The following is a 24,846-nucleotide window of genomic DNA, read 5'->3' as shown; positions in this document are numbered from 1 at the left end:
CGCGGAGAGAGTGTGTTGCGATTTATTTTAAACATATCTCGACTGTGGTGTTGAGTGAAAATGCCAAATATTATAAACGAGGTTAAATTGGACTTCAAGGATGTGCTCCTCAGACCAAAAAGAAGCACTCTGCGTAGCAGGAATGATGTAAGTAAAATCCAGTTTTTGTTTTTAGTTCTGAAACTGAAGCTACAATATCAAGGTTCAAAGACCAGACTTTCAGCTGTTTACTTTACCCGACTGTCTCCTGCAATAATTTAAATGAAAACAGTTAAAATTTCGAATGGTAAAAAAAATTTAAATGTATCTCATAGTGCTAGACATATTTTCTGCATTATTAAATCAAGCACATGTATTTCTATAATGGTAATTGTTCATTGTTACAATAATTTATATTTTTTTTCGTTGACGTTTTCAAGGTCACTAGTAGATCCATTTGCATTTCATTTTATTATTAGAAATTCTCGATGAAAATAAGATTTTGGCATTGAGAGTTATCACAGCTGCGAAAACTAGGGGTCTGGGCAACTTTATTTATAAGTCCCACGTTTCTTAACGTGATTAAATAACTCATTGAGTATTTATTTTGATTCGAGTCCAGGCAATGTTTTTTTTTATCAAAATTGGGCACTTTACGGCCAAGTACGAGTTTAGAGTGAATTTTTAAATCTTTTGTAAAAAATAATCACACTATTAACATACAATTATTATTGTTTGGTCGTATAAACCTGTCAATTTAAAATTTAAAATTAAATATAACCGATTTTTTAATTATTATATTTTCGGAGACAGGAAGGCTGTCTAAATCACCTGTGAAGATTTAATTAAATATCGATCCTAACATTTTTATAAGAAATTACTATGAAATGGCAGAAGGATTTGTAAATTTGGCGCGTATTGTAATATTGTAAAAAATAGATAGTATTTATTAACGTATTTTTAGTCATAATTATGCAACGGGTTCTAAAATTGTAAAAATGTAATTTCACGCATTTAAATATAAATTTCTAAAATGCCTTGTTGTTATAAACTTTTCAAGAATGGGATTCAAAGAAAATATAGTCATGAAGACTGACATTATTATATTCAGGCAACTGCAAGGCCATAGGTCTCCCCTGAGATCAGCACGATGATCGATCCTGCACTACGTACGAATTTTTATTATTTATAGTTTAGGAAACTAGGCAGCACATCATCATGTCGCCCATAGGATGTTCACTGTTAAACATAGACCTCGCTCATAGATTTCCAACAAGACCGGTTTGAAGCGCCCTGGATCCAGCATCTCATGACCTGTACAAAGTTGTCTATCTACTTTGTGGTCGGATGTCGTACGCTGTAAAAGATCTTAGGGCCCCAGCGGCCTACAGTTCTATGCGCTGCCTGGGTCTTCCTCTGCCCTGGACTATTAAGGACTGGATATACTTGTTACCAAATGAGTTTAATAGATATTATCATTATTATATGCTCTTGGTGTATTACTATTTTAATTTATGTAAAAGGTTTTTTTTTGATATTTAAAATAAATGAAAAACTTTACGACTAAATTTTGAAACTCCATTTTATTTGAGCGTGAAAAGGTGTCTTGATTGTGGAATAAAGGTATAGTTAAAAATTTAAATAAAAGGCTACAATTTAAGTAATTTTCTATGTAGTTGTTGGAGGAATGCATCTATAGTTAATTATTTTCTTTTCGACAGTAATTGGCTGTCAGTTCACTGTGGGGCTCGTTTTTCATCTCATGTAAATATTTATATTGTACATTATTTTTTTACATCGCTGAGTCAATTCCGTGTTACAAATTGCAATAATTACTGGCCAGTACAATCCTACGTAATTAATTACGGCTTACAATTGCGGCGTAGTTCATCGGTTAAAAACTCTGTCCGTATGTAACCGTGATCAAAGATAAAATAAAAAAGTTAAACTAAAAAAATGGTTAAACACTTTCACGTATGTACGTCGTCCCATAAATAAACGACAAGCATTAATCAGTTCTTTTTTTTAGTAAAATCATTAAGCCATTCCCAGATAATTAATTAAAAAACACATCTCATATTTTCTTAAAATTATCGACATCGAAAAGGTTAGAAAATTTTGTGCACTCTCGGATGTTCCTTCTTTACCTTTATTTTTTAGTTAATATACATTTAGACTCTAATACAGACATCTATAAGCTTAAAATAAGCCAAATGTTTTGTATTATTTACTTCATATATAATAAGTACAATATTTTTGTCTTATATTCATTATAGGACGAAGAAGATTGTTGAAGGGATATAAGCACGAACAGAAAATACGAAACATAATACTATTTCTCCATTTAAACTTCAGAATATAACAATTGTTTCTGTCAAACCATATGTATATAACATATGACGTAAAGTAAAATATACTCCGAACCGTTGAACAAGTTTTTAAATCGATATAATGAAAGTACTGTGCCAGTTTCTTCATCACCATGTGCCTAGTTCTTCAATTCTGATGTTTTTTTTTTTATTAATTCTAATTTGTATCGCTGGTGTTTTTTTTTACATCAATAAATTTTATGTTTTAAAAATTTAGTTTTCTTCCAAGATTATTCTTCTTCTAAGGCGATAAACGTCGACTGCAAAGCATAGGCCTCCTCTAAGCCAAGGATGATCAGTCAGTTATCAGCGTCACCACCCACCTACCCACGACGCGTATGCTACCTCCTTATCGTTACTCGACAATATTTCAGCTCCAATGGCTATAGGTTGCACGAACCATGTGCCCCGCAATATAAATCGTTTAAATATACAAAAAATACATGAATTCAAAATATACTCTCAAAGAAATTATTTCAATTGTAATACAGGTTAATACAATTTAATTTAAAGGAATTGTCAGCTTGAAGCAGATGGGGCAGTTTTGATTGACATTATCACGAAGGTCATTGAGTGAATGCGGACTATTGTTAATCGTCATGCCTGTTCCGGTTATATACCTCGATTGTACACACAAAACTGTGTGTTTGCAGGCTGAACATGATTCTTCACATAAACGATACATTTGTCGGTAAAATATAACACGCGTGCGCACAAAACACCGTGTGTTTACTGGATAAATGCCACGCTTAAACTTGTCTAATTTATGTCATAGTTTTTGCCGGCTTTTACGATATACGCACACACAAAACCGTCTGTTTGTAGGCTGAACATGACGGTCATACATACAAATTTTCATGTGTTCTTTGGCAACACATAATTCATGTGCTTACCAGCTATTTACATGGATCGTACACACAGAACCGAATGTTTGCATGGCTGAACAGGACACTAATGAACGCAACGGATGTACGTATAATTCGTCGAATTATGCCTGCTATATACTTCAATAGTACTAGCATATTACCGTGTTTGGCAAGCTAAATAAATATATACATATATTTAAAAAATTGGGATTTCTATATGAGGTAAAATCATCAAGAGAAGAATATGTAGCGCGTAGTACAGACGATCTCTGAGGCCTGAAGGTTCTGGAGTGAAGACAATAGATTGATAAGCGCAGCGTAGATCGCCTGTTGACAAGGTGGACATTTTAAGATCGTTGGAAGACGAATACAGGAAGCTTCCAACCGGGCCTAATAGAAATCTACGACGGAGGCCAACGTCCAGCTGTGAACGTCCCATGGCTGAAATGACGATGATGGATTAAAAAAAATCCGTAACGCGTTTATCTTCAGTACAGAACATAAAATAATTAAATTATTTAGGTTTTAATTGCAATTTATTCGGTAAAATATTATTTAATTCTGGCAGCACAAAATTAGCAGCAACACTGACAACTGTCACTAATAAATCTATATTTTTTACTGAAATTTACCAGCAGTTTTATTAATATAGATTTCTAAAACAGTTGTTTTTTCATATGTGTATCTAGTTACCCTCTTCATTTCCCATATCCTAATCAACCTGCTTTAAACTTTGTTTAGCTCCATCTAACACTCTCTTCCTTTTTTCGTAGTGACTTTAAATAGCTGTTTTTCTAATTATATATACAGTTTTAACAGCATAGTTTCTAGACCTTAAGTTTTCAAAACTGCGAGGCACTAGTGGTAACTTGTTATCCAGGTAATTGGACAACAAAAAACAATAAAAAAACAGTCGGTTGGATATATGATTTCTTGTAAAAGACACGATAGTTAATTAAAAATTTTGGAAATGGTTAAAAATGAAAGAGAACATACACAGATAAGATCTTTTAAGTTTAGTTTGAGATAACTTTCCTTCACGATTCGTCCAAGGTTGTAAATATCGATTTTTATATTATAAACAGAATTGACTGTAATTATTACTACGTAATAATAATTAATTGTACATCAAAATTATCATCATATCTGGGGATAGACACCCACTGCAAGTCATGGGCTTCCCCCACAGATCGTCCATCGACAACTGACTTATTATATATTTACGTAACATATAATTCTCTCTAGTTAACAACAGGTTCACACGTCGAAGTACCCACGTGCTAAAATATTAGCTTAGTATACACCCGCGTGTTATATAATTTTTGATACGAAAAATTGGAATGTTCGTGGCGAGAATATTTATATAATAAATCCAGCGGCCCCGGCTGACTTCATTCTGTGAGAAATTATGATCCTGCCTGAACAAAAAACGACATACATATAAATGTAAACAGTTGTAGGTTAGTTTAAAATGATAAATAATGTTATTGATTAAATATCTTAATAAAAGATAAAATACATTTGTTCGGAACTTTCAACAAGACAAATCTATTTTATATTTGACTTAGTTTCGCAAGAAGCAGAAAGAAACTCAAAAAAAAAACAAACTAAAGTTTAACAATATGCTTTATATAATAGAATTTATTCACATACACTTTCTGCCATATATAGCTAAAATAAGCGACGTCATTACCAAGAATTTTTGTCATTTAAAAAAATCGTTTATTAAATTACATGCTTTTTACATCAATTGGCTTTTAATTCGCGTTTTGAATTTTGTAAATGTTAGTCCAATAATGTTTTGGAGGTCAATGATAAACAATGATTATTTAGTTATAAATACAGCAGACGGCTACAGATTTATGCGCAAGTTAAGCAAGAGATAACATGTATTTCTTAGAGTTCTCTTTCACGAGTCAGATGTCTGGAAAATGGTGTAAAGTTCGGACGTCCTGTTCGGGAAAAGCGACTCGACAAATCGAGTGACATCGGATTATGTTTGTTTTAATTCTAAGTTAGACTCCGGGGGAATAGAAGCTCATCAATTCTAGCTTAGACTCCCAAAATCGACTCATGGAATCTGAATTAAACATTTAGACCAAAAATCTAATATATAAAATTCTCGTGTCACGGTGTTCGAACTTGAACTCCTCCGAAACGGCTTGACCGATTTTTACCAAATTTTACATGCGTATTCAGTATGTCTGAGAATCGGCTACTATCTATTTTCCATACCCCTAAGTGATAAGGGTGGTCCAACCTCTAAATTTTATTTTTAATTTTTTAGACAATTTTTTTGGTTTTTATTTTATTATGATACAGCATACAAAAATACATACAAACCTAAATTTATACCCCTCTACGATCAACCCTTATCTTACATTTGTTAATTAAAAACTTTAATTTTTTTTTTACAAAATAACGTTTGCGGGATCAGCTAGTAGTCTATAAGTTTAACACATATGTTGTAAAATATCCATAGTGCAATATATAGTTTTAAAAAAAGATGTCTATAATAATGACATTTCACAGCAAATAAAATTAATATATCTCCTTCGTACGCTGCAAGACAAATAATAATGTGTAACAAATATTTTTATGTTCTATGGTACATGATTTTTTTTTTTAATTACATCCCTACAATTGTTTTTGGTTTTAATTGTCGTAAAATGTTTGACAGATATTGAGAGGTGTGTTATTCTAATTTACTGTGTGTTTTCTATGGATAAGAAAACGGGCTCTTCTTAATATTTTATCTATTTTTTAAAAATTTCTTCTATTCATAGGAACGTCGTCGTCATTTCAGCTCTATGACTTCCACTGCAAGGGGTAGATCCCTCTGCAAAGACATCTTTGGGGGAATATACGATAATCGTCAAGCTTGGCAAGCGAGTTGACGATCGCCGTGTGGTATTATAGTATGCAGAGGACGCTGCTGCCTTTCCTCTGGAAACTTGTTGAGCTATGGCAGTTCCATTATTAATGCACAGTGTGAATTATAGGATGTTGTATCTCGGCAATCGAACCCGTCACTAAGACATCAAGAACCTCGTGTATTAAAGAAAATATAAAAAATAAAATTAGCTAAATTGGAGGTGTCGTTTTCGACTTTTGCGCCTAGCGACAAGTTTTTATCTAAATATATTCATGTAAAACGAAAAATGCCGCATTATATCTAGTGGTAATGATACAATAATTGATAGTTTATACAAACTACGTGTTAGATAACAATTATATATGTACGTTACTGATGCGTGAAGGTAAGACATAATTTGACTGTACAAATAAGTGTATTTTTGCCTATTTCATGGTGAAAAGCAAATGATATACATAAACAGACTATAACCGGAATGAAGTAGCAATTTATCGAACACATTTCTATTTCCAGTAAGTTAACATCTTTCAAACAAATGTTCTTTATCACTACAAACTCCAAAGACTTCCTTGAGGCCTTTTTATGAAGGAACGAGTAGTGTATTCCTACCTACTATGATATACCTGGTGCTCATCCTGAGTACTTTACAAGATTGAACGCATCAATGATTGTCGATACTCGTCAAGGCTTGTGGGAATGGCTAAATCAATCCAGCACCCTCGTTGTTCTATAGCAAGTGGAAACCACTTGCCACTGACCTTGGGTTTGCTTCAGTGGACGTCAAAACCCCGTCCCTTCAATCCAGAAAACTACAGGTTGATTGATTATAAGTGTAAATGCTTTAAAAGGGGTGTTCAGTACAAAACATAATATAATTATTAAGGTTTTAATTGTAATTTATTCAGTAAAATATGTAATTCTGGCAACATAGAACAACACTAACAACTGTCACTTTTTCTTTTCTAACTTTTTATTGTAACGCAATGCGTATCTTATTTTAATATATCTACATTTATTATTAAAAATTAATAGTAGTTTTATTAAACAAGGGGGAATGTACAACTAAATGTCAGTAAAAGGCTTACTTAATCGGTTACACTGAAACTGTTGAAAAGCGATAAGTCAAAAACTAGAACTAGTACAAAGTTTGCAGTGACAGATGGTAAATAATAATTAATTTTAATACCTAGTAATCCGAATTATGAAAACACTTTCTTATTATTATATGTTGTCATTACTTTAAGTTATTATTGTTTTATCATTAAGTTCAACTATTGGTGCTTGCACAGGGTAAACCATATATTACTTGCCCAATTGAAAATTTTACACTATATTAACTTCTCTATATAAATGACAAGAGAAATACGTGATTTAGAAAAGCGAATTTCACAAAAAGTACAAGAGCTTTTACGCTGATTCTTCCTACAGAAGTTTCTTTGATGAAGTACATAGCCCAAGTCTGCTTGGCGCGAAGCCAAAGACTGCGATGTGGGTCTAATAACTAGGTCGAAGAGGGACGATATTTTATGTCTTCATTAAAATGAAATAGAAAAATATTAGTCGTACCTCACATTATCTAGATTGAAAGTCGCACGAATTGCTGGCAAAATATGACGTCGTAGTTCTTCGAATTTTTAAGTACTAACGTTTAGTATACATAGTTTACTGAAAAGGCTCTCTTCGAGTAGTCCTATTTTCCTAAGCTAGTTTACTGAAGTTTTGGATAGAGAACAGGGCCCGGCGTGTATATGGTGTACCTGTGTTACACAAGTGGTCAGCTTAAAGGATTCCATGTGGGTGGGTTCACGGACCCTTCTGTTCCGTGAACTCAGTTCCGATGGTATTGTAAAAGCACTCCGTGTTAACAGCCAAAACATCAATGGAAACTATTTATGAGGATAATCTTAGAATATACGTCAACAAGGGAGGCCTAAGTCTAGGATGGACGCCCTATGGCTGAAATGATGATGATAAAGTTTTTAATAATAAGTTAATGATACTTATTTACGTAAACACGGTGTCTAGCAAAGTGTTTCTACCTACAGTAATTTTTAACGTATCGGATTCAGGTGCGGTATTTTTTCTAAGGTATTATACAGGTGATTGATTATAGGTGCAAAAGCTTACAAGGGGTAAAGGTATTGCTCATTTGTCAGCAAGAAGTTTCCTGAAAAGATAGATAACTCCTGTTCCCTATAACAATATGAAGTGATCATATCGTTATAGAAAACAGTATGAGGACAAATAACTTTTGAAAGTATATATATATATATATATATATATATATATATAAGTAGATAAAGATCATCTCAGCGCTTGAAGAAAATATCATAATGTCCAGCAAGTGATACGTAATACCGAGACTAGATTCCAGGAATATGCCCAACTTGATGATCAGCATTAAGAAGACATAATTTTTAAGGAATAAAATCCTCACTATTCTTCTATTTTAATTTTATTGAAAGGAATTGCAAATTAAAGTAGCTTTTTTAAAAATTTGAAATTCGTATTCTACCACCAGACAGCCTTTACAAAGTCTACAGGAAAAAATAGTAAAATATAATTAATTTTAATATGTAATACAAACACTTTCTTACTCTATTAACATTATGTTATTTATTATTTCTGAAACCAATAATTTTTGAATAGAGTGTACCATATATTAAAAAAAGAAATTAAGTTATGCATTCACCCCTTTAAAGATTTTACATCTATAACCAATCATCCTTTATAAGTAAAATAATTTTTATTAGTATATGATAAAACTATTAAGATTCACAAAAGTATTTAAAAAAAGAAGTTATTAGTTGACTTATATTTAAATATTTGAATTTAAATAAGGAACATATTTATGTTAGCACTGAAAGAACGTGATCTTCTAATATTTACTTAAGCAAAAAACAACTCAGATAAATTTTAACGTATCAGAATAATAAACGAAATTAGTTCTGGGAATATTTATTATAGTAAACTTAGTTCAATAAAAACAAAGCCTCGTTTCTAATCAATCGCCGAGTCAATACACGTGTGTGTATAGTAAACACGTGTCCAATTTACGACGGTCGTATTTGGACGTACGTCATGCAGGCAAATTAATGCCTGCGCCAATATTGCGTAAAGTTCACCAATACACATTTGTAGGTGACAGGTTTTTACTTACTTACCTTTATTATTAACCAGCTGACCCGGCGAACTTTCTACCAGGCGGTAGGAAGTTCGCCGGGTCAGTCAATGAATGTCGTGTTACCTTTTACTTGAACTAATTTAGGCTTTGATGAACGTAACACAATGATACAAAATAATATTAATATAGATAGAAATATATAAGTATTTTATTATGATGAATGATGATGAATACATACAGAATGAGAATAAAAATTAAAAAAAATAATAATTAAAAACTTCAAACAAAAAAAAATGATTGAAAACTATGTTGTGCAGATTGGGATACACTCAGATTAATTCATTAATCGTATTTTCATTCAAGCCCCTTTGGTAAACGACATTCTTTGTTTTTTGGTCAGGCGCAAGTACAAATAAATATCAGGTGTTTGTTAATAGGATAACAATAAGAGCTGAGACTAATATTGTGATATTACTAATATTACTTTGTCGATTCAGCCAAAAGATGCCCTCTTGAAGACATGGGCCTCCCTCAAAGATATTTACGTGGGGATATATCATAATCGCCAAGCATGGGTAGGCGGTTTGGCGATCGTAGTGTGGTTTTATGGTTCGCAGAGGACGCTGCTGTCCATCTTTTGGAAACTTGTTTGTGTGCAGTGGCAATCTTATGTAACTAACTATGCCGTCCGGCGACACCACAGTGATGTCGTGCGCAAAAATTGGCCAACTTCATCATGGCAGATTAAATAGATGACACGATTATTTATGATGAATGCGCGGACGTCTTGTCTGACGTTTTGGACGATTTGGAAGAAGACATTGGAGATGAAAAAAGTGTAAATGTAGCAGAATCGTCGGAAGATAGTGAAATATATGCAAGGCGAATTCGACGTTGTATCTTGGAGACTGATACCAAAGAGAATGGAAATAAACAAATATTTAAAAACAAACAAATTTTGTATTTATTTACGCATGTATATCTTCGATATTTCATGAAAGTAAGGGAACAGGGTTGAGAACGCATGAGAACTAGCGTTGAGTTGGTTAAAACTTTACAATTCATATTTTCCCGACAATGTCAAAAACGGCCGGCGACAAGCCAAGTAATCTGAATTAGCGCTGCCGGCGCCAAGCGAATAAATTTTTACGAAACGTACGGACGGTAAAGTGTTAATGTATAAAGTGTAAATTACTTACAATTGTATTCCGAGAATCGAACCCGCGACTTACGATCGTAATTCTCAGTCATCTCCACTGCTGGACTACCACAGCTATGTAGTGATGTACGAAACTGTATATGTAGGTTTTACAAAATACCTTTATTCGTAATCATAACCTTGACCATAAATAATGTGAACGTGTATTAATACAATATTGCATTATTTAAAAATTGCACAATGAAAATAACATATAAATATATGCTTTTTATAATTATCTGCGGTAAGTTTTAACCGGTTAAAACTGAACAAGCTCGTTTATCGATTAGCTTCAATCGATAATGTTTGAGGTCGCTTAACACTACTTCGATTTTGTATTCTAGATGCCCTTCTTGCATGTATGCCTATGATTGTATAAGACCATGTGGACTATAAAGTTAAAATGCCTGTATCTTATTTAAAAAAAATGTCTTAAAGTAAAGCGGAAATAACTTGTATCGTTCAATCGCTATAATAATAGCAATTGCATACATTAGTTACACGTGCCGACATGTCGTCGCAGTAAATATATTAATAGCGCAAACTATTTGTCTCCTTCGATATCTTCCGCGAAATTCGATTATTGCAACTACCTAGTTTCGGGCTTTTTGGCTACCAACACTTCATGCAGAGGTCTCATCTTGAAGGTTCTCGTATTAACCCTTAAATGCATAGCGATGAAAATCTGCAACGTACCATTTAAACGTAAAATAAATACTACACTTAAAAGTAAATGCGTAGTGTAAAATGTGTAGTAAGTATAAGAAATGTCATTTTTAATTATATATATATATATACATATATATATATATATATATATATATATATATATTATCTTGCATTATAGTGTACTTATATGCACGATATATATTTTTAAAAATAAAAGTCATGCATTTAAGGGTTAATTATTCAAATGCTGAATTCGTGAAGAATATTATGACGGTACATAGTCGATATACGAGTGATTTGATATAAGTTTAAAAGCTCTAAGTGGTGAATGTATAGCTCATTTGCCAGAAAAATGCTTGAAGGCTTAAGCACCTATTTCCAATCATCTTGTATATAATATTTATATATTATATATTATTTCCATCGGAATTCCACAAGTCAATAACCACTGGCATTCCTCCCTTTAGCGCTATTGTACCAATAAACAATCTCAGTCTATTCGGGCACAAAATATTGCTATCAATACGGATATTTTAAAATAAAATAATAAAAGTTACGTAACCAAAACTTTTTTCTTAAAGTATATTTATTTTCTGGTTTTATCTAGAATTATGTAATTTGACAGTTATTTAGTTTTCATAATTATTTTAATGGTCTCTAATTACGCAATGATAACTTTTCTACACAACAACATATTTATTCACGTATTTAGGTTTAAGGAATAACACAATAAATAAATTTTTCAACCTAGTTTCAATACCTTATCCGATATACACGTTCAGACTGAAACAGAATTGAATAGAACAAGTATTTTGCTCTGTCTATTCATGGAACCTTCAACGTGAATTTCTAGTACAAGTCCTTCAAGAGATTTCTGTTCCAATCGCTTGTATAATTAAAAACAGGGACAAAAACTACGTAACTGGTACAACCATGAAACGTTGCTCAATGTTTCTAGGCAACCTTGCAGCGGGCGGCTTTCGAGAATTTCACCTCCCTGCCGACATTGTTACGGTGAGATAGGTTGGCGAGTTGCCAACGGAAGCGACGCGCCCGCCCAAGGTCCCGCAAATCGTTACAGGCAAATGTGACTACACATCATTTGTACTTAGAAAACCTTTTACCATATTAGTGTGACGACATTTATCTTAATGCCGTATATTAGGAAAAAGAAAATAGTGGCACTGATACGTCAGATGGAACTAGACGAAGACAGGCGAAGGTCGGTTATATAGTAAAAACTCTTATTCGTTTGAAGTCAAAGTCAAAATAGTTTTATTATATGACAGGGGTGGCCAACCAGCGGCTTTTTGAACGATTGTTTTCGGCTCCAATTTATTGTCGAATTATTTCAATATTTAAATTTGTATTAGAAATCGAAACAAAGTACTAGTCTGAATAATTTTATTCTACCATAAAATTCGTGAAATCCAAAGATAGACCAGAAATAATTAATCGGCATTTCAAATAATTACTGAGGAGTGCTGTAGGCGCCACTTATCTAACTTGAAATAATTATCTGTGTAAATTTTTTTATATCTAAAGTAAATACACGTAATTTTTACTTATGATTATATAATTTCTGTAAAAGAAATTATGCTCTCTTGAATTATTTAAATGCTTATTTAACATCGGCTCGCGAAGGTTTTCATATTACATATTCGAATTTTACGACTCCGACTACCAAAGAACTTGGCCACCCTTGTTATATGAGATTATTAAAAAAGAACTAACAAGAAATTTAGTGCAGTATGTAACTTTTTTGATAGTTGTTTTAAAAAAAAACCCTAAAATTAGAACAATTCATATTCAAATATCTTTATCGTGAACATGCTCTGAAATAGAGTAATGTGCCTTTTGGAACAGCTTGTATTAATAGATTTCTTGAATAAAATTTTTAATTATATGACTATAGCCTGGTCGGATCATAAATGCCTCACACTTAAGGAACAAACTATAGAAACTCAGCTGGACTATTTATACGGGGGTAACACGACTGGTCAAACATTGCTCTGAGGTGGGGTACCTAAATACCCATCCGTTTCTCGTCCACGTACTCGTATGTTTAGCAGTTTTCAATGGCTCATTCAATTGCCTCAAACTAGATGAAGAATGGAATCTCATAAATTAGTGTTAATGTTAATGTCCGAAATTATTGTGTTTCCGACGGTACTCCATGGAGGCGTTTTCAATGTAATATTTTCTAGACTGCAGTGTGATCCGTGGGGTTTGCCTCAAAAGAAACTCGTAGCGTTATAGCGCAAGAAACACTTGTTATTAATACTAGTTTAAACACGAACTAAATGTAATTTCTACAAGAAATAACATTTCTTTTAAAAATATTTCTACAGCGATTATTAACGGCAGTTGCATTATACAGATGGCTTATATATAAAATAAAAAATATTCATTTTGCTGGTAAGAACGGGGCTCGGGCGTAACAGCTTTTTTCCGATGACATTTACAACTCTGGTAATAATTGAACACTCAATAAAGCCCCCCCTAATCTTCAGATACGGCGACGCGATAATTTTTCCTTACTACAATCGTTTTCTTTATCAAGCTTATACTACTAAGTTATGTTTATAAATAAATATATGAAAATAAGTGACGTCACTTCCGTCGCAACCCTCCGCTTATATGTTTAACGCTTGAACGTACTTTGTATCCGTTGTTTATACTCACTGGGAAATCCCCGTTATAAATTGTTCTTAGTTTAAATAATTTAATCAGAGTATTTACAATGGTTATACTGAATGTAAATATACTATGGCATTACTACTAAAAGGTTTGTTATGAAAATATTTTTATCAGTTTCTTGTGTAGGATGTATTGTTATTTTGTACTAATTGCAGTGAGAGAGAAGGGCAGAATATTAATTTTGCGTACTAAGCAATTAGGCAAGCAGCTAAAAATATGTTGGATGATGGCCAAAAATACATTAATTAACAATGTTTTACATTTTAATTGTAGGGTCTACGAGACAGATGTTTTCATGTTATGGTTAGTGAATCCAAGCGGTAATACTAATTTTGTTAGGTTTCAATAATATCAACTAGAAGAGCGATGATCTGGTTTCTAGGAGTAGAATCATAATGCTAACAATTATGATGATCACCCAAGACGAGGTTCTTTCCAGTCTGGTTGCTTTTCAGTACGGTGAAATTTATATTGTTATAGCGCGTACGGTTTCTAAAGTAGCCCTTTAAAGGCTGTAAAAAAGTTTAGACATAATGCCTTCAGCACCGTTGCCCCTATCACTCCAAACTCAGCAAAGCTGTTAATCGCAATAGATATGATTACTATATATTTTAAAAGCTCCTATCGTCATCATTTTCATTCCAGATTTAGGAGGTTCATTGCTGGACATGGATTCATTTGAAAGCAGCCTTAAAACTACGTATACCACTATAATAATTATAATAATAAATTTTATATCCGTCTCAATGTGTTTATTGAATATTATTAAGTTAGTAACAATTTTAACTAAAATGCTTTGTTTGTAACAGGTTAGTATATTAATAATTAAAAAAATAAATAATCGAAAAGCTCTTAAACATTGATCAACAGTATAAATGAATGTTAAATAAAAAAAAATTTAAGCATTTTAATAAAATACTGACGGAGTTGGTTTAGTTCCTCCATTACATTGTGTTCTCTTTGCGGTCAAAAGCACCGGCTTTCTGTCATTGTGTTTGAGCTTACGTCAAACTTAATGAGGGTCACAACAAGTAAACATTGTTGGATTGATTACGGGTGTGAAAGCGTTAACCCTTTCCTTACCGCAATCCGTTCGGCCGAAGTGACGTTACTGAATCGGGCATGTGATGTGATGTTCGAATTTTCTCATTTAAGTGTCACATATTTAAAAATTTTACAGGTATATTAATTAAAAATTGAACTTAGGATAACTATTAGTAATTTATTTGGCTGTGATAAATCCTAAAACAGGAATCTATACATATAAGCCCACATTACAAGATGGATGCCGGCTAACTGCGGCGCTGGTAACGAAAGGGTTAGAGGGGTGAATGCATTCTTCACCAATAAGCCTTTACACCTATTGCCAACCACCCTGCATAAAGTGATGACTCTGAAACTATTGGAATGAAATTCTGCAGAGACAGATGGTCAACAAAAATTAATTTATTTATGTAATAATGTGAATTTTGAAAACGCTTTTTAATTACTTTATTATCATTACGATATTTATTATTTTTGAGATAATTAATTATTGGATAGTGTGTACAAAATATTAATTGACAGCAAATGAGCAATATATCCATCAGTTTAAAGCAAAAATCCAGTATATAATTATCAAAGTTAACACTGTCATCTGAACGGAACTTGGCCTTCGTTTTAGTTGCCGGTGTTACCATTATTTTGTAGCTGTAATAATAAATAAATTTTTCCTAAATGATATAAATTAAACTTCGGTACATTGTTGCTGTCTGAGATTTTATATTTGTTTTAACGTCTAAAGGTCGTGATACACGCGATGCGACAAGATAATGACTTTGAAACTAATTCTGTCAACGAATTACATTTGTCCGTTACCTTCCGTGCCTTGAACGTTATCCAAATCAGTTGATGGGTTACCATGCCAATCACTATTGATCATTATTTTTGGTTTTTCTCTTTACTTACGATTAAGAATGTATCATTCGGTAATTTAGCAAAGTCAAAATTACTTTATTATTTTAGATTATTAGCTTTGAATTAAATTTACGTTTGTTTGTAGCGCCAAATTCTGCATAGATCTGACCACAGAGGGGTTAGTAGTTTTTTTTAATATTTTGAATTTTTTTTTTCTTAAAATTAGAACAGTTTGTTTCCAAACTTTATTGCGTACATAATCTGAAATAGGTTTACATGCTTTTCAGCATAGATTGTGCTTAAAAATAGTACACAAAATAAAGCAGACTACAAAATTTAATTAACTTAGCATGCTTGATCTTGTCATATGATTTATAGTTATATTTGTACGTATATATTTATAGTTTCTCATAAAAATTAATTAAATTTATCGTTTATTAATGCGCAGACAATACGGATATTTCTTTAGTTAATTTTTGCTTTAAGACACGAGTTTCTTATGTAGAAAACCAAAACAAAAAATGCTATTAAAAATAAAGACATTTGACCCACAGATTAAATTAAAATACCCAACCATATTATAAAACATTTGACATCAATCGAGAAAGTCAAAAAAAAACAGTAAAGTATTAGAGGTAAAACAGTAAAGTCAGCAGTGGTAGCTCAGCGGTAGTGGACTGAGATTTGCGATCGTAGGTCGCAGATTCGTTTCCAGGGATACAATCTTACAGTGGAGTGCAACTCTTCATAAATAAGTTTTCAGAGGATAGAAAGGGGCTTCCGTTGCGTACCGTATATAATACCGTACATAATACCTATGACGAATAACCACATACCCAAGTAAATATTATTTAATATTTATAGCGGCAACATTGAGTTAAGAACCAGGTGTGACAACTGAAAAAAAATGTCGAACATATAAAACTGTAAAACATAAAGAAGAAATAAATACCAATTGTACAGAGTAAGAAGTTTATATTCTTTCACCAAGAGTGACGCTCACATACCGTACTGCGACCGCCAAGTGTGGCGATTATGGTATATCTCCCCATAGATATCTTTGGGGGGAGGCCTAGGACTTGCAGTGGGCGTCTAGGGGCTGAAATGACGAACAGCAAAGTAATAAAACTTAAAAGTGAATTTGTAAATTAAACCAGAGTATTACAATAAAAATATAATCACTGTACGAAAAAGAAACTTTACATTTGAAAGTAATCGTTGTTTACAATCAAAGTTGGTTAATCAGTAAATAAAGTGGTCATTGTAAAAAATATTTTACTTATATAATTATTTTTTATTTAATTTCGTTAGATTCTTTTTGACCAGTTGCACTGCTGCCCTAATGGCATTTGCAGATTCCGCGGGTTTGAGTTTGTTTGCTTCACGGCACGGGCCACTATCTATTATTATTTTACCAGGTGGGAGCGCGCCGAGCTCTTAGATCGCTTCGTCTGATGCTTTATAGTGACTAGGCTCAAGGGCCCCCACGAGGGATCCTCGCCTTGGGCTGACATTCGGCGGGTATTATCCGCTTTATTTATTTCGAAGCAAAAGTGCTCGAGAGGACCGAACCTCAAATCATAACGCTATTATTACTTGGAATAGCTAACGCTTCCAATAATCGCTGGGAACTACTTCTTGTAGCGGAAGAAACTCCTGCAACGCTTCTATCTAGTATGATTCCTCTGTGATATATGATCGGATCTCGTTCGAGACTGGTTGGTTTTCGAGAGGCGACGATGACGGTGTGCAGTGTCACGTACACACATTGGTTTTATTGTCGTCGTGCCGTTCGGCAATTTGGTGATGGCACATACGGTAAAGTTCGATAGGTAGGCGAAGTTAGTTTGAAATAAATGTGGATTTTTTTTTAATTAAACATGTGAACAATACCGAAAATAAAAAAAAATCACTAGACTTTAGCTTAACCGTTGACTAAACTTGTAGATATCAATTGTTATAAGTTAACAAAACTTTAAAACAGGCCCCTATAACGCTTTGCTTGAAGGGGAAGCCCCTGATTAATAGTAATGCGTTCGTTATAAAGGGGGACTACCCTCGGCATAAACTTGATAAAATCAAAATAATAGTTACGTACAACAGTTGCATGACAATTACCGATTTAGAAAACATACAAATGGTTATTTGTTTTGAAGGTTGGCAATGTCATCGCAAGTTTTTCGCATTTTGATTTTCTTTGGATAGCGCAGACGCAAAACTTGTGTTCCATCTTTTAAAAAAATGCACTATGTAGCTCTCAGATATATACAACAGTCAGATAAGTAATGTTCGCGTGTCCAGTAGACATTTGTTTGGCAGTGATTTCTTTGATATATCAAAAGGCAAAATAGCTTCTTTCTTCGCTAAAGAAGATTTGCATAAAAACTAACGTGTTACGAAAACCTAAAGGGGTCGTACGAACCACATTGAAGTCAGCATGACGTATCTACCTATAGATTATTTATTGGCAGGTGTTATAAGATACTAAAAAACTCCTTCGGAAACTTTTGATGTTACCTTTTCATTTTTGAATATTGTTTACATATTGTGTACGTGTTTGTGTCATTAATATCAACATGGATATATTCGAAAGTTGCAAGTTAATGAGTGTGTGTGTGTGTGATGAAATGAAAAAAAAACACATTGAGCGTTATAACTGATATGGCGCTAGAAAATAGCAAAAATTAGCAGTGAGTAGATCATTTATCACGAACAACAGATGGAGGCTGCAAAGTTTTGGAGAGACGACAAACCGTCAAGTGCAGCGTAGAACGTCCAGTGCCATGGTAGACCTTCTTAAATTAGTCAGAAGACGTAAGGTCGCTTCAAAACGGTCTTACGGCTTAAATGATTATTTGTTTAAAATACAAAATACATGTTGAAACAAAATTTATCTTCGAAAATTTCCCAATTTTTAATATCATTTTTTGACACTGGGTTGGTACTCGTGTAGAGATAAAAAATATTTCGAGGAAAACAGTGAAAACACTTCTTTTCTATATAAACCACAGAGAAAATGCACCGGGCCCCCTAGCTATCAAACATTTGACATCAATCAAAATAAAAAGGGGTGTCAAGTTTAATTTTGGTATGGCTTTGAGTTGAATAAGTTGTATGGTTAATCTTTCACTTTACTTATTATTTAGACATTAAAGAAATACATGACACAGAAATATATGAAATTAATATTTTTTACTGAAATAATAATTATTGATGTAGTGCAACCAAAACCGGTGTACTGCCCTTAAAGGAAAGTGCTGCGTGATGGGGGCTGAGGAAGAGAGCCTAAACGCAACCGCCGTAATGTCGAACTGACAAAACATAGCCGATATTCCTCAACTCGCTGCACACATGTTAAAGGCGCGGTACAGCAGTTTCGGTAGCACTGTAGTACGTCTACCAGGCAAGCTAATCTATGAATAAAATTTTGTTTCTCAGGTGGATCTGTACCGGGAGATCACATTTCGCAACTCTGGACAGACGTACAGGGGAGTGCCGGTCATGGCAAGCAACATGGACACGGTCGGCACCTTCGAAATGGCCAGGGAACTCTCAAAGGTTAGATTTTGTTTTTTTTGTTCTAATTAGTACTAGAAGTTCTACCTGCAGCTGGAAGAGGAGTTTATTGGAAATTGGTGTAAAAACTTTAAAGCTCTTTGCTCACCAATGAGCTTTACATTCATCGTTATAAATCTTTTATACCTATAACCAATCACACTGCAATTATCTGAAAACAAATTATATATTTCGGTAATAACATACGAGTATGTCATGCAAACTACCAAAACTGTTTTAACTGAAACACTATTACTATCGTAATTAAAAAACGGAAACTACATTTAACGTTCGTTACTTATGTTGTCAATTTCTTTTATCATAAAATAAACAAAATTCAGAACCACACCGAATTGATTGTATTTGTCAACCGCTATATATATACATACATACATATATATTTAAATTACCTTTTATGGAGTGTGTCTATATCGACAATGAAAAAGATATGTATGTATATATATAAGTCAAAATAAATTACATTATCGGACATATTCCGGTAAAGGTACTTTAATGGAATATGTCCTTATTCTTAAATTTATTCAGAGTACCAGTCGACAACGCCCTCCACATTTCAGAAGACTATAGATTGGCGAAACACCATTAATAAGGTGGTAGCCACGACCCTCAGTTGTCAGTTCTGAGTAGACAAATATTAAAAAAGCAAAACAATTTAATCAACCTCCCGTAATTTCTATTTTTCAGCACGGCCTGTTCACCTGCATCCATAAGTATTACACGATTGAAGAGTGGAAGACCTTCGCAGCGGAGCATCCTGGATGTTTAGAGCAAATGGGTGGGTGTCATTTCTGTCCCATGTTTTTAGCTTTACAAGGGTCATGACTGCTTATGTTGGTTTATGACATTAGTGTCAAAAGTACATAGATAGCTCCGAAATACGCCATTCCCTTGTTACTTGTATAGACTGATCCATATTAAGCAAAGAATTTGAATAGGTTAAATGGTTTTATACCATAGTGGTCTAAAGTAGCAATAGGCGAGACACATCGATAGTTCAAATGACGACGGAGGCCGATAAGTTATCCACGAAACAGTAGACGTGGCGTGGGTAGCCGCTCATTGAGTGGACCGACGACTTAGTCAAGATCGAGCGGTCATTGTGAAGATATTTGGGGAAGAAGTATGCCTTGCAGCAGGTTCTATCAACTGACATGGTGACGGTAGTACATCAAGTAAAAAAATATTTCTTCCAAATGTCTGCACATAAATGTCTAATGCTTATAGAAAGTTGTTGTCTCTTGCGTACGCGATTTTGAAATTTCAAGACAAACAGCAACTCAGTTTGCATCGCATTCTAGAACAAATAGGACAATAATATAAAACGAACTATATAGTATAAATTCCACGATTTAAGTGTCATCACAAAAAATTCACATGTTAGGACTTAACCCTTGGAACATTCTACACACCTTGTCACTTCTAAGTGTGTCATTCCAGCTGCAAGCTCGGGCACAGCGGAGGCCGATTTTGACCGGCTGTCCGAGATACTCGACAACGTGAAAGAACTCAAGTTCATCTGCTTGGACGTTGCCAACGGGTATTCGCAGCACTTCGTCGAATACGTCCGGAGAGTCCGTGCTGCCTACCCAAAGCATACTATTATTGTAAGTTTTTAGTGTATAGTGTATACCAGGCGTTCTCAACCTACGGCCCACAAAGTATAGTAATGATTAATTTCAAAAAAATATGTAGACCAGTATACCTGCATATTATGTCCTTGACCTCTGAACAGTAAAATGTGTTGGGATAACATCATTTCTTCCAAACACATTTGCAGATATTTTCTTAAAGATTTAATTTAGGAATCCATAAAGTTTATTGTTCGCGCCATCCTGCTCATATTAACATTTTATAAAAAATTTAATGAGTACAGACAGAAATTAAAGAAAAATATTAATTAGATACTAGCTGTCTCTACAGACTTCATCGCCAAACGAGAAATTATTGGATCTGTCGCATTTTAATATAAAAAAAATAAAAATATTTATTTCAGAGTGAACACGACATTTATTGGTTAAATGTCAAATGATTGAAAAATTCTTATCCTTTAAATACTAACCGATGCACCAACAATATAAACGTGCGAAGTTCACTGCGTTCAGTCAAAAGCGCGAAGTTCACTGCGTACATTCAAACGCCCGAAATATATAGCGAATGTTATATGCGCAGTTTTAAATTAAAATATGTTTGAATCTCATTAACAATATGTTTATATTCATAGTCAATCAAAATTATTAGGGGTCCGGAAAGTAATATCGCTTTCTTAAGTTAAATTCACACGACTACATTTTTAACAAGTTTTTATTTCTAATCAGCAATATATTTACCTTCGTTATCAACAACCTGTTGCCATTTTATATACAACGTCAGACATGCGCAGAAACTAGATTACTTTCCGGTTCCCAAAAAATATTCCGCTTTTAACCTGACTACTTCTTTAGTAATTTTTTACCTACCCACAAGTTAATTATACTTTATAATATGTACATTTTAGAGTTAGCAAATATTTTATTTAACTTTCCAGAATTTTTTTGCAATAAAAGTTTGATTGGCAGGCTGGCAACGTGGTGACAGGTGAAATGGTTGAAGAGCTTATCTTATCGGGCGCCGACATTATTAAGGTATTACGAAATAGATTATTTGAATTTGCTAACAAGATAACGATCGTTATAACAGCTGCTATATAGCTACATATACTTATTAAATGTGCGTTGCATATAACGATGCTATTTATGAAAACGCAAATGAAATTTTTATTATCCTCGATGTATATGCTTATTTTTAACTATGATACAGATATTGTAATATACGTACACAATATTATATACGGATATTTGCTTACTAACATCTCACCCCCGGCTTTTCAACTAAATGGACACCCCTACAATCCCTTTTGGAATTTCGTAAAACTCGAAATTTTTTACAAATCTTTAGTTGACCCGTACTCCAAATATTAATTTCAAATTCAAGGCATCTATGCCAAATAGTTTATGAGATATTGTGACGAGTAAGTTAGTTAGAGTGTGTAAGTTAGTTAATTATGTATGTTAAATAATTCTTGAAAAACATGGACAAGACCTATTGATATTTTAAGTTGAAAACATTAGATTAGAACCTTGGTTTCGGTCTTTCTGTCTATATCTGTCATGTCATATGTATACCTGATGACTTTTAAAGATTTTTATCCTTACTTAAGAACATAAATATCTGAATAATTTTATATATTTTTTACCTTGATTTTCAACTTTAAATTATTTTTAATGATCGCGTGTGTTCGTCAGGAGAGTACTAGAAACTAGTCCACATATATATATAGATGTATATCTAGAAGTATGTATATATAGAAAAGCTATACATCAAATAGCTGTGAAAATTTGGTAAATAATTAAGTACGTTTTTGAATATTTTTTTGGGTTTTTTTTTCAATTAATTTCTGTGTGTCGTACCAAAACTGCAATTTTGTACATATTTTTAATTGGACGCATTACATAGCAACGCGTAAGCGGATACACCTAGTACCTTTTCACTTCTTTCAATAATAAAATATCTTATCACTGTCAATTTTAGTTTATTTTTCCATCGTTAGACGCTCGAGGATATTTTCGTGTCCAGACGTATGAACCAAATGATGAGCTTCATTAATATTTTGTTTTTCTATATTTCTTAACGTAAGAGGAAATATACCTAATAGAACTCAAGGATTATATTTTTCAATCTTCTTTTATTTTTTCTTTAGGAATTTCATATTATGCAGCATTATTGGACACCAGTGTCGTCATTTATTTTCTATATATATATATGCGTGTATCCACAGGTTGGTATTGGACCTGGATCGGTATGCACTACACGTATCAAGACGGGCGTGGGCTATCCGCAGCTGTCCGCGGTGATTGAATGCGCCGACGCAGCTCATGGCCTCAAAGGACACATTATATCTGTAAGCTATTTCATAAAGCACATATACTTAATTATTTAGAGATATATACTCTTTTAACTTTAATGAAAACATATAAACAGCTCATATTAGTGCTTTTTACAGTTAAAAACGCGACAGTAAAGGTAGTTTTGTTTAATTTAGTTTGGTATTAGAATAGGCAAAACTACCTATGTATAAAATAACTTGGGTATTTGAGAATAAGACTTAAGAGTCTTATGCCATTAACGTGGAGCCTTTTCACTTACCCCTATATATGTAGAGATAACATGAGGTAGTCTTGTGTCACCGTGGCGATGTCTTGGTATCAGGAGAAACTATGTTTCTAGAGAAACAGATAGATCTCGTAGGTATATTCTTACTAAATTCCGGTCTTCCTGAAGAAATCCCACTGTCCCATATCTTGTTCAAGGTGTAAGCAACGCCAGAAAAAGAGAGGAAGCCGAACGACTGCCCGAAGCGCCAATTTACGAATATTTTTTGTTTCATTTATCATCTTTTTTAGATTATAATTAATTGTTGATAATTTTACACATGCCATTTTTATCTTTATAAAATATTTTTTTCTTTGCATTATAATTGCATATTTTAGTATGAAAGGTCGCAAGTTTTGTTTTGTCCAGAGCGCTCGAAACCTTTGAACCTGGTCTTGGTAGAAGAGTCTCTTAAGTTAGTTTTCTGCTGAAGGACGGCGGTTGCACATGCCCAGGAGATGTGGCCAAAGCGTTCGGTGCGGGGGCGGACTTTGTGATGGCGGGCGGCATGTTCGCTGGGCACGACCAGTGTGGCGGCGAGGTGGTCAAGAAGCCGGATGGCAGGATGGTCAAGCTGTTCTACGGCATGTCTTCCTCTACCGCCATGCTCAAGCACTCCGGCGGCGTTGCGGACTATCGCTCCTCTGAAGGTAAGTGCTGGCCTATACTTAGATGATATTCGGATCTATATACTTTACAGCATGGTTGCACATACTTATTAAGACTAGGGGCCACTCGGGCAAATCATGAACTGATGGCAGGCCGGCCGCCAGAAATATAGGTAATTAAAGACTATAAAGAATTGATAATATTAGAAATCAATATTTTTCGAATGTATGAGAGTATTATTTTTGCTGTCGGCTGACCATCAGTATTCGACCAGCGGGCCGAGTGGTCTGTGTATCCATGCTTTACAGCTTTTATATCTTTCCCAATTTTAAAGATTCTCTCGGAATCTCTGATAAATGTTTGTTGTAATCTGTTTTAAATATATTAGCTTCGGTATAAAAGAGATCTTAGGCTAAAAAGCCTGCCTTTTGCCGCCTGGAACCCGTGGAATCTGGGCACAAATCGGGATGGAATCACTTGGGCAATGGTGAAAGAATTGAGAAAGTTTGTAAGAGAAAGAGGGGGATTTTTTCTCTCTTTTCCTCTATTTATTTTTATCTCATTAAATTCAAATCAAATTTCCAGGTAAGACAGTGGAGGTGGAGTACCGCGGTGATGTGAGTGTAACCGTTAAGGATATCCTGGGCGGGCTACGGTCGGCGTGTACGTATGTTGGAGCAGCGCGACTACGCGAGTTGCCCCGTCGCGCCACCTTCATACGCTGCTGCCGACAGGTCAACGACACCTTCTCCTAACTTATGATCTCCCTTGCTACCTTACGTCTTACGTACACTATT

The 24,846-nt window shown here is 33.9% G+C and overlaps 1 protein-coding gene across 1 annotated transcript; it reads left to right on the top strand.

Moving 5' to 3' along the window:
* Positions 1 to 24,841, top strand: LOC137925385 (GMP reductase 1-like). Its single transcript, XM_068768817.1, has 8 exons — positions 1 to 147; positions 19,115 to 19,234; positions 19,937 to 20,027; positions 20,690 to 20,856; positions 21,808 to 21,873; positions 23,067 to 23,189; positions 23,874 to 24,090; positions 24,635 to 24,841. The coding sequence occupies exons 1-8, from the start codon at positions 61 to 63 to the stop codon at positions 24,802 to 24,804; spliced, it is 1,041 nt and encodes a 346-aa protein (XP_068624918.1). The 5' UTR covers positions 1 to 60; the 3' UTR covers positions 24,805 to 24,841.
* The last annotated feature ends 5 nt before the right edge of the window (positions 24,842 to 24,846 follow it).

The sequence above is a fragment of the Battus philenor genome, unplaced genomic scaffold (genome assembly GCF_028537555.1).
Source record: "Battus philenor isolate CCGP_79_NKW_IND1 unplaced genomic scaffold, ilBatPhil1.0.hap1 SCAF_27, whole genome shotgun sequence".
Classification (NCBI taxonomy): Eukaryota; Metazoa; Arthropoda; class Insecta; order Lepidoptera; family Papilionidae; genus Battus; species Battus philenor.
The sequence above is the reverse complement of the archived record's forward strand: the minus strand, read 5'-3'. Positions and strand labels throughout refer to the sequence as shown.